This window comes from Stigmatopora argus, chromosome 2, assembly GCF_051989625.1.
Source record: "Stigmatopora argus isolate UIUO_Sarg chromosome 2, RoL_Sarg_1.0, whole genome shotgun sequence".
In the NCBI taxonomy this organism is placed as follows: Eukaryota; Metazoa; Chordata; class Actinopteri; order Syngnathiformes; family Syngnathidae; genus Stigmatopora; species Stigmatopora argus.
Window position 1 is genome coordinate 23,999,288 of NC_135388.1, and position 13,482 is coordinate 24,012,769.

Below are 13,482 nucleotides of genomic sequence, written 5' to 3' on the forward strand. Positions count from 1 at the left end.
AGTCAGAGGCAAGGTTTTGTGTCAAAGCACCCCAGATAAGTATCAAAAATCAATAATTGAAAAAAAAATTGGGTTTTCAAAAACATGTCTTGTTTCACACCAAATTCGACACACGTTTGTAAAAACATGGGTCTCTTAACAGCAAAGAAAATTGATAAAATTTAAAAAAAAAAAAACATTTCAACTACGACCAAACTGCCAATTTGACCTCCATGGACTTTTGGGCCAAGCCGCTCAATGTTTACCCTTTAATAAATGCATCTTTGTCTGTGTGTGTGCGTGTGTGTATCTGTCTGTATGTGTGTCTGTTCATTCCCTATGGACTCTAAAATGGCAAGGCAAATGTATCTGAAAATTTACAGATATGCTTTGAACGTCTGTGGATGTCATAGAATAGGTTTTATATCATTTTTTTTCCGACAACTATCGATAAGCCAAAAAAATTGAGTTTCCAAAAGAAAATGGTCCGATTCACAGCAAATTTGACACGTTCGCAATCTGCCGTCAGGGTGTTAATCCAGAGTTTCAACATCATGGGTCTCTTAACAGCGGAGAAAACTGATAAAATATAAAAAAAAAAAACAATACGCTCCGATTGCGACTAAACCATCTGACGGATTTCAACAAAAATTGGCAGGGTTTTGAATCTGGCCGGTCAGAAGGTCCTTGACACGTTTCACAGTTTAGTTTTTTTTAGAGGAGCCACAATTCGACAATCAATGACACTTCAAACAGTTTATTTCCCGAGAACGCTGTTTTCAGAAAAAAATAAGGTCAGCGTGCAGTGAAGAGGAAGGACGAATTGATTGGGGCAAAACTTAGCGGCATCTTTTACCCCACACTCAAACTATTCATTGGCATACCAAGCATACAAAGAAAAAAACAAGCAACAAAAACGTCGGTTGGATCTCAACTACTTCGAAAAGCCACATCCCTGTTTCACCCAAACCGATTGCCACCAGCCGTACAACACATGGTGCGCAGAATTACTAATGTTAGTGTGCAGTGAAAAGGAAGTGCGCTTCCCATTAAAACATTCGGCCTAAGCAACGGAGAAAGTGCACGTGGCCGCTGTGCGCACGTTGGGAAATTTGAACAGTATTGATTGGTGTCTTACGCACTGAAGGAAAGTAACATTTATCATGCAGAAGTAACAGGCAAATGGAAATAAACATTAAAGTTAACTTCCAGAAGAGCTGTGTCTGTTTTCCCAAGCAGGGAATCAGGCAGAAAGAGGCCATACAAATGCGGCGATAACACAAACACAAGATGGCCCTGCCAGGGAAATGACTACAAGCAGGAGGCAGGACACTCCCTTATCTTCTCGGGGGAAGGCACGGCTGGGGCCCGTCTCCCATGCCCTGGGACGATGGTGATGAGATGGACGGCTGACAGGACGGGGAAAATGAGCCTTTCCTTTGTCCTCAAGTTGTATAACGGCGCATGCAGGAGAGAAAGACTTCGGCATTCTATCAAATCTGTGCTAGGACAAGGATCGGATAGAATTTGCTCCAGCTCGCCGTTTTGTGACTCCTCTATCAGGCTAATAAATTCTGTTGACTGAGAACAAGTGGGCCTTGCTGGAGATCTTATATAGAAATGAACACGCATGGAACCTTAAGAAATAAGGAGTTAAAAGGTGATTTTAAATGCAGGGTTCGTGACCGGATGATTCGCCTAAAGACGTTTCGCCGACGGACGTTTGACAGACGGACAGGTCGCCGAATGGACGTTCCGACGAACGTTCATTCGGCCGAACGGAGGTTTAGCCGAAACGGGATTCGCGCGCTCGCCCCGCCCCCGGATCGTGTGTGTACAAGTTTTTCAACCTCGGCCCGCGGGCCATATACGGCCCCCGCCGCCGGCGTTGTCCAAATTATAGTAAAAATCAATGATTCATTTCCCTTTGCCGCTCATCACTCTGACGGCTCAAAATGCGTTTAATGATTAAATACAAATACTAGTATTGTATATACAAATACTAGTATTTGTATATACAAATACTAGTATTTGTATTTAATCATTAAACGCTGTTTTCGGCTGGATTTGACCGAATTTGAGAGCATTTTGAGCCGTTTGGCGAATGGCCCTGTTCTTAAAATGGCCGACAAGCGACGATGTCTAGCTCCGTTGCCTCACAACGCGCATCGGGAATCTAGTCTGTATACACGATACCTATGGGAATACCAACCAAAAAAAAGAAGGAAGACGACGAAGAATATGTGAATTTCCTTTGTCTTCTTTTAAATAAAATACTAGTATAAAAAACAATACTAGTATTGTATATACAAATACTAGTATTTGTATTTAATCATTAAACGCTGTTTTCTGCTAAATTTGACCGAATTTGAGAGCATTTTGACCCGTTTGGCGAATGGACGTATATAGACGTTTTTTTTGCCTTATCACGACATCATCGCGACATTTTACTGAGGAATTCACTTCCCTGGGCTCGGTTCTAATGTCCAAAGAGCTCCAGTATTTGTATTTGATCATTAAATGCTGTTTTAGGATGGATTTGACCTGATTGCTGCCATTTCACGGCTCGGTTCTGCTACATCTGCCCGCCCATGAGTGCTTATTCCCAGGCTGCCATTGACGGTAGACTAATAAATTGAGAGTGATGAGCGGCAAAGGGAAATGAATCATTGATTTTTACTATAATTTGGACAACGCCGGCGGCGGGCCGGATTAAAAATCCTAACGGGCCGTATATGGCCCGTGGGCTGAGGTTGAAAAACTTGTACACGCACGATTCGGGGGGGGGGGGCGAGCGCGCGAATCCCGTTTCGGCGAAAGCTCCGTTCGGCGGAACGTTCATTCGGCGACCTGTCCGTCTGTCAAACGTCCGTCAGCGAAACGTCTTTAGCCGAATCATCAGAGTACCGCAGGGTTCCAATAGATGGCGACCCCAACGTGATCCACAAGGACGTCTGTTAGAAGGCGAGAGGAGAGGACAAGGATTCAGTAGGATGGTGGTCTCCCAGGTGCACCGACAGGAAAAGGTGAGCAGAAGCATGTTTGATGAATTCACAAAATTCCGCCATAATTTTAGGAGGGAAGACTTCTCGTACAATTGTCATTTGGTAGTGGTTTTGTTCTATTTAATACGTCAGGGTAATATAGTTCCTGACCCCGGGTAACATTGGACCTGGAAAGATGGGGTAACAAGGAACCCACTAGTCTCGTCGTAACTGACGTTGAGCCGGACTAGAATAATTGGAGATTGTCCAAAAATTATGATGTGTACTTGCTTGTATTTTTTGGATTAATATAGATATGAGTGAGCCACTATAACAGTGGAGTGTGATTTGGTCAGGAGACTGTCGACATTATGAATGTGATAAGCATCCTGGAGACTATCAAAAATCATTGGAGGATTTGTGGATGGAGATAGAAGGTCAATTGTTGGGTGGCACCAAATTCAAACTAGATCCCCGACTGGAGTTAGAATTAAGAGCCCGACGAGATACACTACAACTCTGGGAAACTACCCTATGATCCCAAGTCAGCAAGGTGGGTTATTCTACCAAGAAATGACCTTAAAAGATCTTGGATTTTTACAGAATGGGCTGACAGGATTGGCGGCTGGTGGAGAAATGTGGATCCAGGCGCTAAAGAAACTGACAGACAGCATGAGCCTGCCGTAGTGAGGCTTATCCGTGCATGTTGTATTTCGGTCTACCAATCTGATGAAATTCTGTCTCGTTCTGGTTTAAATAATGTTGAATCTGAAATTCTGTTAGCTCCTTTTGCCACTCCAGTGTTGACTGTCATCCGCAACATGTTCCCATCCTCCACACCAACGGTGCCAAAACTCCATGATTTCACACCTCTTATGGATCCCAGTTCTCACCTCGACCAATGCACAAGTATTTGGACAGAGAAAAAAGGGTTTCACCCCTCCCGCGACTAGGCAGAGAGGGTGATTTGTCGCATTGCATTATTAGAGACGCTGCCAGAGCAAGTTTGAAAAACTAAAAGATGACCTTGACCTATTAGAGGAAGGGGATGGTTATTTTACTCGTCTTGAAACTCATTATTAACAACTCTTTATTGACAGACACCACAAGTCGTCGGATGAGTTGAAAGATATGAAGAAACAACTCCTGAAGTTAAAATTGGCACAGGCCCAAAAATAGCATCAGACATAAAACAGGAAGGAAATAAAAACAAAAGGGGTGAAACAGATAGCCAGATGTGGATGGCACAAGCAAAAAGGAGGGGTCGAGGCAGGAGTCGTGGAAGCGGTTCCTCCGATGGGGACAGGGGAACCGCCCGTCAACCGTCACCAGACCAAGCATGTTTCAATTGTGTTCAATATGGACACTGGATCGACAATGTACGATTCCTCCAGTAACATAAGCAGCAACTGACAGTGGATGGCCAAGGGGTTCCGCCTCAGAGAGGAAGCTACGGGCAGCCACGTGGCAGGGGAGGACGTAGCCCGGCACCCTGGCAACAACAACAGCACTCATCTGGCCAGTTCTACTCTGACAAGAATTGGACTGATTACCAATAGGGGTGCCCTGGGTCTAGGGATAGAGGTAAGGCAGAACCTCTTATCCCGGTGAAGGTGGACAAAATGGACATTCACAAACAAGGTGGTAGACACAAGTGCCACATATTCCTCTGTGTCAACCACTTCACGCATCTAAAAAATCAGGGAAGACGAACACCTTAATAGGCTTTACAGGGGTGCCCATGACTCTGCCGATGTATATGCCATTAAAGACTGAAATTGCAGGACAGACGCTCAACCGAGGAGCCCAAGTGAATTTTCTGGGTAGAGATTTACTCATTAAATTGAGAGCGACCACCCTCTGCAATCAAGACGGACTGATTATTTGCTTTCCAGACGGGCCAGTGATAAACTGTGGATTAAGATTTTCCATAGGATGGAACATGCCTTCACGAGAACAGCTCGAGGCAACGGCTGACATTTATTGGGTCCGACACCATCCTGAGACCAAAGAGGGAGGCGGCGTCTAATCTGCTTTTCTGCGGTGGGAGCCCTGGATCGACTCCCTAACCTCATACACCCCTCCAATTGACCCCTTCCATCTCACACTTTATTATGATAGAGACGGTGATTTGAAGCATTTGAATCAGTTAAAGGGGAAAGTTGGACAGTCAATAGGACATGCATCTATATAGGCAAACAGGGGTGGCAGCGGCCACAGAACTTACTCAGGAACAGGGTGAGTGGTACATGATGACTGAGAACAAGTGGGTTTTGCTAAAGTTCTTATATGGGAATGAACACGCATGGAACATTAAGAAATAAGGAGTTAACAGGTGATTTTTGTGGAGTATGGAATGTATTCTTATGCTTTTTGTTAGTCAATTGGTTTATTTAGTGTAGTCACTAGAATAGTATTTTGCACGGCCTAGCGGAAATTTCCGTCCGTGACGCCTATGAGTTAGGGGCAGGGTTCCAATAGCACCTACTTGGACCCCACACACACGCGAAACAGCACTACTCCCAAGCCTTACTCAAGGCCCTGAATGCCGGGCTCTTCTGCTTGTGGTACTATGAAAGATAGACTGAAGAAACAAAAAGACCATGGACTACATGCGTTGATTTGGTATAATTACACATTAACATAACAAGTTCAACCGGACAACACCGTATGAAACCCTATTTGGTTGACCATACAGATTGCCATTATTCACTACACAATGGGAACTGGATGACAAGGCTAATCTGGCTGACTGAGAAAAATCTTGACATCGAACCAGAGGGAGATTGTGCTTCTCAACAGGAAACGGAGTGGACCAACAGTGGTGCCGTGACAGGAGCCTGGGTGCTCAGTTGCAGCAAAAAGAAGCACTGGCACGAACCAAAGTGGGAATGTCCATACCAAGTGTTGTTGACCAACCAGCAGACATGAAAATAGCCGAGGGGGATGGGGATCCACCTTTCGCACTGTAAGAAGGTTTGAGCAGACAGGTGAGAAAAACCTTTTGACTAAATAAAAGGAAATGAACGAGATAACCACTCCAATATTGATTGTTCAGGAAGTAATGCCATTTACCATAGGGGAACTCTTTTATAATGAATTTATTGTCTCCATATAAAAAAGGTGGGAGTGTTTCAATTGAGACTCAACCTTCTTGCAAAAGATTAAAACGAATGGCTAGACGAGTAAAGCTCGGGGAAAAATACAATCGGATATAACAACACCTACTGAACGTGGTTTCCAAACAGAAATTCAAGATGACATTCTTAGAAGAATGAACATTCAAACAATGATTTTCTTCCCACATATAAGACTACTTCAATTCAATCCCCATTAATTGGAAAATAGGGTATTTACAAAAGAAAAAAACCTGTCCTGCTTGTGAAAAAAAAATGAAATGGTGTCTATACTGTTACGAAAGCAGTGAACAACAAGCAAACTTTTTCAACCGATAGTGCCTTTGCTAACTTTACCTGTTTGAACGGTACAGGGCATGGTCTGAATCTGGGGGCGGTAAATGAGACATGGTGTGCCCATGTTCAAAGACAAACTGCGCCACTGATTCCACGTTTTGACTTATGGTGATGTGGTGCGAATGAATTATATAACTCCTGTCAAAAAGAAACAGGACTATGTGCTTTGGTTTCACTCTGCTTACCAGTATCTGCTTTTCCATCTACAGTCGAGGAGATACAATTGGCGGCTGAGAATTTCAGTGCGGCGGCTGGCCTCTCTTGACGCCGTTTAGCCTCATCAAGGGATGGCGATCCGACTTACATTGATGCAATTTGCATCCCTAGAAACGTACCAAATGAGTATGGGCTGGTTGGCCAAATTGCGGCAGGAGTCTATTTTTCTTTGGGTTGCTCCAAATAAAAATATGGATAGGATAATACTTTGACATTGTATGAATGTCTTATCCCCTGCTTATAATCTTTGCTAAACCAATTTATAGCAACTGCAATTGCCCTAACAAATTCCAAATTACAAGAATTGTATCCACTTATTAGACAGCCTACTGGTGAGACTATTGATGTCTATAATTATGCTAATTATGAAAGTGAATTGGACGAGAATGATTTTGTTCTTCCCTTTTCAGACCAGACATGCAGAGAGGTGGATTTGGGTAAAGATCGAGCCAAAGGACTTCTCCAAATGTATTTGTATTTGTCATAGAACATGAATTACCGTATTTACTCGCATATAAGGCGCACCCTGAAAGTTGCCTTGACATTTTTTAATTTTACAATTTCTTGCGTATGAGCCGTCCCGATTCCCAATTTTCACCCCCATATTCATGGTTTTAAGAGGGAGTACAAATGTGTTACCTTGAAGGGAAATTTTAAGAAAAATCATTACAAGTGGTATTTCTGAGATACTGTGTGAATCAAAAGCACATTAGGGTCAATAGGCCTGTTGCCCTCACGCCTGTGATCATGAAGTGCTTTGAAAGGTTGGTAGCCCGCCATATCAGGAATACAATCTCTCCCTCAATTGACCCTCACCAGTTTGCTTATAGAGCAAACAGGTCCACTGATGATGCTATTGCCATTGCTCTTCATACAGCACTGAGCCACCTGGAACACCCTGGGAACTACGTGAGGATGCTCTTCATTGACTATAGCTTAGCCTTCAATACCATAAAACCGGACATTCTGACTGACAAACTCTCCCACCTTGGACTATCCTCTTCAATCTGCTGCTGGATAAAGGACTTCTTGACCAACCGACCACAGACTGTTAGACTTGGTCCCCACCTCTCTTCCTCCATTACACTAAGCACTGGCTCCCCTCAAGGCTGTGTACTGAGTCCTCTTCTGTACTCCCTGTACACCTACGACTGTACACCCACCCACCAGTCTAACACCATCATCAAATTCGCTGACGACACCACTGTGGTCGGACTCATCTCAGGAGGGGATGAGTCGGCTTACAGAGATGAGGTCAACAATTTGTCTTCGTGGTGCTCGGTGAACAATCTCACACTGAACACCACGAAAACTAAAGAAATCATCCTGGACTTTCGCAAACACGGCACAGATCTGGCCCCACTCCTCATAAATGGAGTATGTGTAGACAGGGTCCAGTCCTTTAAATTCCTGGGGGTCCACGTCACGGACAAGCTCTCATGGTCTACAAACACCACGGCAGTGGTGAAGAAGGCTCAGACACGACTCCATTTCCTCAGGGTACTTAGGAAGAACAACTTGGGCACCAATCTTCTGAGAACCTTCTATAGAACCACTGTAGAGAGCATCCTGGCGTACGGCATCACAGTGTGGTACGCTGGAAGCACGGCGGCAGACAAAAAGGCCATGCAGAAAGTGATTAACAGTGCCCAGAGGATTGTCGGCTGCTCTCTGCCCTCACTTGAAGACATTGCCAGCCCTCGTTACCTCAGCAGAGCCAAGAACATCATAGGGGACCCTTACCACCCTGGTCACAATCTGTTCCAGCTGCTGCCCTCTGGCAGACGCTATAGGTCCCACAAAGCACGGACAAATAGGCTTAAGGACAGTTTTTTCCCCACATCCATCAGAAATCTAAACTCGCGCTAACATAACACACATTCCCCTCTGCGGTATATGAACAGATGTTTGGTTGGTGATCTGCCTCCTACTAGCTGACTGAGGAAAGGTAAGTGGAAGACAGTGAGAGGTAAGCGAGAGGTAAGCGACCTGTATCCTCAACAGCGGAATGACAAATTACAAGTCCGTAACTTACACTTATTAGGTCTTTTGCCGATTAAACGTAGCTTATGGAGAAGCACCATCAATTTCGTCACACGCAGTTTCTGCGTGTGATGACAAGTAGGCTTTTGTGTTGTGATAATGACGACAGGGCCTATGTCCGATTATTATTATTATTATTATTATTATTATTATATCATAAGGACGTTAATGTGCCTGTCTTTGTAAATGCAAAACATCAAATTATTCAGTTTGAAAAATAAGTCTATCTTGATGAGAACCTGATGCTTTCAGAAATGTCAATTTTCTTTTAAGATTTTGTGGCAGCCATATTGCTTCTAATGTCAAAATATATGAATTCTTTCAAAGGTTCGTTCATATTACTCCAATAGTTGTCACGTTCGAACATGAAATAAAACGAAAAAAAATATCAAGGTGGAATTTGGTTTTATTTAAAAATCAAGACTACTCGCGTCTGGCGAAAAAAATGAAGACGGCAGCACCCCGACCTCACTAAGATGGCTGCACCCCGACCTCACTAAGATGGCTGTGCCCTGACTTTACTAAGATGGCTGTGCCCTGACTTTACTAAGATGGCTGCGCCCCGACCTCACTAAGATGGCTGCGCCCGACCTCACTAAGATGGCTGCGCCCGACCTCACTAAGATGGCTGCGCCCGACCTCACTAAGATGGCTGCGCCCCAACCTCAATAAGATGGCCGTGCCCCGAGCGAGCAGTGACAGGAACGTTTCCCGTTTTAAGCAAGATCAAAGGGCAAAGACCATCACAAGAGACAATGTGCATCATGGATTCCACCTCTTCAACGTGCTGCGCAACAGGACAATTCCAGCCAAAATAAACAGACTCAGGGACAGTTTCTTCCCAAGAGCCGTCACCATACTCAACTCAAGTTTTGTACCAAGGACCTAATCTAGACTCAATTAAGTAGTGGCATTGTACTATACATAAAATGTCATAAAATTGCCAGATACATCATAATAAGGAATGTTCTCAGACTTTTACTTCATTCTTACCACTGCTAATTTTTATCTTGCACTTTGATACTTGCAATAACAGACTAATAACTAATAGCTATCTCACGTGTTGCTAATCACGTTAGTCACGTCTCTTACCTCACTTAATTTTTATTGTATAGAAATGTTTTTAAGACTACTTGTGTGCACTTCATGGAGAAGCTTTAAATCTCGTTGTACTTGTATGACAATAAAGGTATTCAATTCAATATCAGTTCTCACCCCAGTGAAAAGTAGTGACTTTAATTTTCATACTTACGACATCATTCAAGGAAAACTGTGATCCATGTGCCACAAGGTCCCCATTTATAGCTACCATGGCACATCCATCATAATACAGCCGGTCTCCATCACACCCCTTCTGATTTGCATATAGGTAGATGCCTCCACTCTGAGAATTAAGTCAAAAACAAAGATCATGGTAAAATAAATGCATAAGAGCTGAGCAGTCGTATAGCTATTTTATTGGTAGTCAAAAAATTTAGTTTGTTGATGTTTGGTCATTTTTTTCTTTCAATATTATAACACCGTGAGTTTGAGTTATTTGACTTGATGACCGGCTATAATTAAATTAGATCAGAATAGATTAAGCTTTATTCATCCGGTATTTGGGAAATTCTGTTTGTAGCATTAGCAAGCACAGACACAGGAAAACACATTGTAGACCTAGATAAAGCTGGAACCACACACAGGAAGCCCACACAAGGTGAGGACCTTCTGCAGACGGAGGCTGAGGTTGAATCACTCTTCCAAGCTGATACGCACAGTCCCTCAGTAGTCTGGAGCTGATCATCAGGACCAGTAGCCTTACTGGCCTGAATGGTTCCAAAAAATGCCCAGGACTAGCATAAAGAAACTAAGCTAATAGAACAATGACTGCCTCACACGCGGATGGTGTAGTCAAGACGTAAAGGTCATGAAAACATTAAATTAAAAGGTATAAAGTACAAAGTAAAGTATAAAGGAAAATATTAAGAAATATTAAAATTTATTTTAAAAAAAGACAGAAAAGCTGTTAAGACAAAGAAACGAGTAAGAGCGGACGGAGCTACTTCCCCCGGCTGCCATCTTGGTTGCAGTAGCAAGAACAGATACAGACACAGAAAAAGACATTGTAGAGCTAGATAAAACTGGTACCAGACACATGAACTCTTCCACAAGGTGGGGACCTTCTGCAGACTGAGACTGAGGTTGAACATCAAAAATAAAATAAAATCAAAAGCCTTTATTGTCATCATACACAGCTGCGTATAACGAAATTGGTGGTGCTACTGTAAGATAAGATGGTAAGATAAGATGACAAAGTCGCTTGGCAATTGCTTGTTCATATTGTATCAGTTTTTGTAAGTATAGAAACATCGTTTTCATAGAAATTTGACTCTGATTAATCAGACTTTGCCCAAAGTTTGGTCGTTGTCATGACACTTGACACTGATTAATCAGACTACCCAAAGTTTGGTCGTTGTCATAGAAACTATACTATACCCTAATTTCCTATATAAAGACTCACCCACTGTTCATTCGGAGAGAGTTGCAAGGACAACGGACTGTGAGCGGTTCACAACTGTCCAAGCCCTCTCCCCATCCTGCAGTCTGGTAATAAACTTATTTCCTTTAAATTGATCTCACTCTTTCTTAACCTGCTCCTGAAGCTGTTTTACAGACCTAACATACTTTGGTGCCAAAACCCAGGATCCCAACAAGCCAACAATTGCCAGAGCGGCGACAGAGCACGACGAAAGGCAAAATAAAGACTGTCGACAGCATCCTCCATTCCTCCATTGAAAGGGTCAACCCAACGGACGTTCCCTCGCCGCTAATAGAGTCAGGGTGTGTTAATAGTCAGGGACTCCGCTAAGAATAAGTCAGTGACTTGTAGTCTAGGTGTCTTAATAGAGTCAGTGACTTGTAGTCATGGTGTCTTAATAGAGTCAGTGACTTGTAGTCATGGTGTGTTAATAGAGTCAGGGACTCCGCTAAGAGAATAGAGTCAGGGACTCCGCTAAGAGAATAGAGTCAGGGACTCCGCTAAGAGAATAGAGTCAGGGACTCCGCTAAGAGAATAGAGTCAGGGACTCCGCTAAGAGAATAGAGTCAGGGACTCCGCTAAGAGAATAGAGTCAGGGACTCCGCTAAGAGAATAGAGTCAGGGACTCCGCTAAGAGAATAGAGTCAGGGACTCCGCTAAGAGAATAGAGTCAGGGACTCCGCTAAGAGAATAGAGTCAGGGACTCCGCTAAGAGAATAGAGTCAGGGACTCCGCTAAGAGAATAGAGTCAGGGACTCCGCTAAGAGAATAGAGTCAGGGACTCCGCTAAGAGAATAGAGTCAGGGACTCCGCTAAGAGAATAGAGTCAGGGACTCCGCTAAGAGAATAGAGTCGGGGACTCCGCTAAGAGAATAGAGTCGGGGACTCCGCTAAGAGAATAGAGTCGGGGACTCCGCTAAGAGAATAGAGTCGGGGACTCCGCTAAGAGAATAGAGTCGGGGACTCCGCTAAGAGAATAGAGTCGGGGACTCCGCTAAGAGAATAGAGTCGGGGACTCCGCTAAGAGAATAGAGTCGGGGACTCCGCTAAGAGAATAGAGTCGGGGACTCCGCTAAGAGAATAGAGTCGGGGACTCCGCTAAGAGAATAGAGTCGGGGACTCCGCTAAGAGAATAGAGTCGGGGACTCCGCTAAGAGAATAGAGTCGGGGACTCCGCTAAGAGAATAGAGTCGGGGACTCCGCTAAGAGAATAGAGTCGGGGACTCCGCTAAGAGAATAGAGTCGGGGACTCCGCTAAGAGAATAGAGTCGGGGACTCCGCTAAGAGAATAGAGTCGGGGACTCCGCTAAGAGAATAGAGTCGGGGACTCCGCTAAGAGAATAGAGTCGGGGACTCCGCTAAGAGAATAGAGTCGGGGACTCCGCTAAGAGAATAGAGTCGGGGACTCCGCTAAGAGAATAGAGTCGGGGACTCCGCTAAGAGAATAGAGTCGGGGACTCTGCTAAGACAGAGTCGGGGACTCCGCTAAGACAGAGTCGGGGACTCCGCTAAGACAGAGTCGGGGACTCCGCTAAGACAGAGTCGGGGACTCCGCTAAGACAGAGTCGGGGACTCCGCTAAGACAGAGTCGGGGACTCCGCTAAGACAGAGTCGGGGACTCCGCTAAGACAGAGTCGGGGACTTGTGGTTTTGGTGTATTCAGAGATATTGGGTGAATCACGAAGTATTGAGATCAATTTCGGTAAATTTAGAATATAATTGTTGTTTAAACTATTAAGTAAGTGACTAATATGGGTCGGAAAGCGACAAGGGAGATGGGTTTGTTGTCAGACTGCAGAATGGAAATCAAATCAAAAGCCTTTATTGTCATCATACACAGCTGCGTATAATGAAATTGGTGGTGGTGCTCCACACAGTGCGTTTTCCCAGTAAAAAAACAAATAGTAATATAAAAGTATAAAAAGTCACACCCCGGCTAGGTAAATTCTAAAATATTGCACAATCTAAGATATTGCACATTGTTATTGCGCATCCCGAAGTTATTGCACAGAAGGGATTGTGTGTCGTGCTAACGCAAGTTCAGAGTCCTGATGGCTGTGGGAGAAAACTGTCCTTAAGACTATTTGACCGTGCTTTGTGAGACCTGTACCTTCTGCCAGAGGGCAGCAGGTGGAGCAGGTTGTGACCAGGGTGGTATTGGTCCCTGACAATGTTCCTGGCTCTGCTGAGGTAGCGAGGGCTGGCAATGTCATCCAGTGAGGGCAGAGCGCAGCCGATGATCTTCTGGGCAGTGTTGATCACTCTC

The 13,482-nt window shown here is 44.2% G+C and overlaps 1 protein-coding gene across 5 annotated transcripts in view; it reads right to left on the bottom strand.

The window, feature by feature from the left end:
* Positions 1-13,482, bottom strand: part of nadsyn1 (NAD synthetase 1) — a 129,743-nt gene that overhangs the window by 71,998 nt on the left and 44,263 nt on the right. For all 5 annotated transcript variants that reach the window (XM_077619485.1, XM_077619492.1, XM_077619477.1 and 2 more), the window contains one exon: positions 9,948-10,079. In XM_077619485.1, the coding sequence (XP_077475611.1) occupies positions 9,948-10,079 (132 nt within the window). The remainder of the gene's footprint in view (positions 1-9,947; positions 10,080-13,482) is intronic.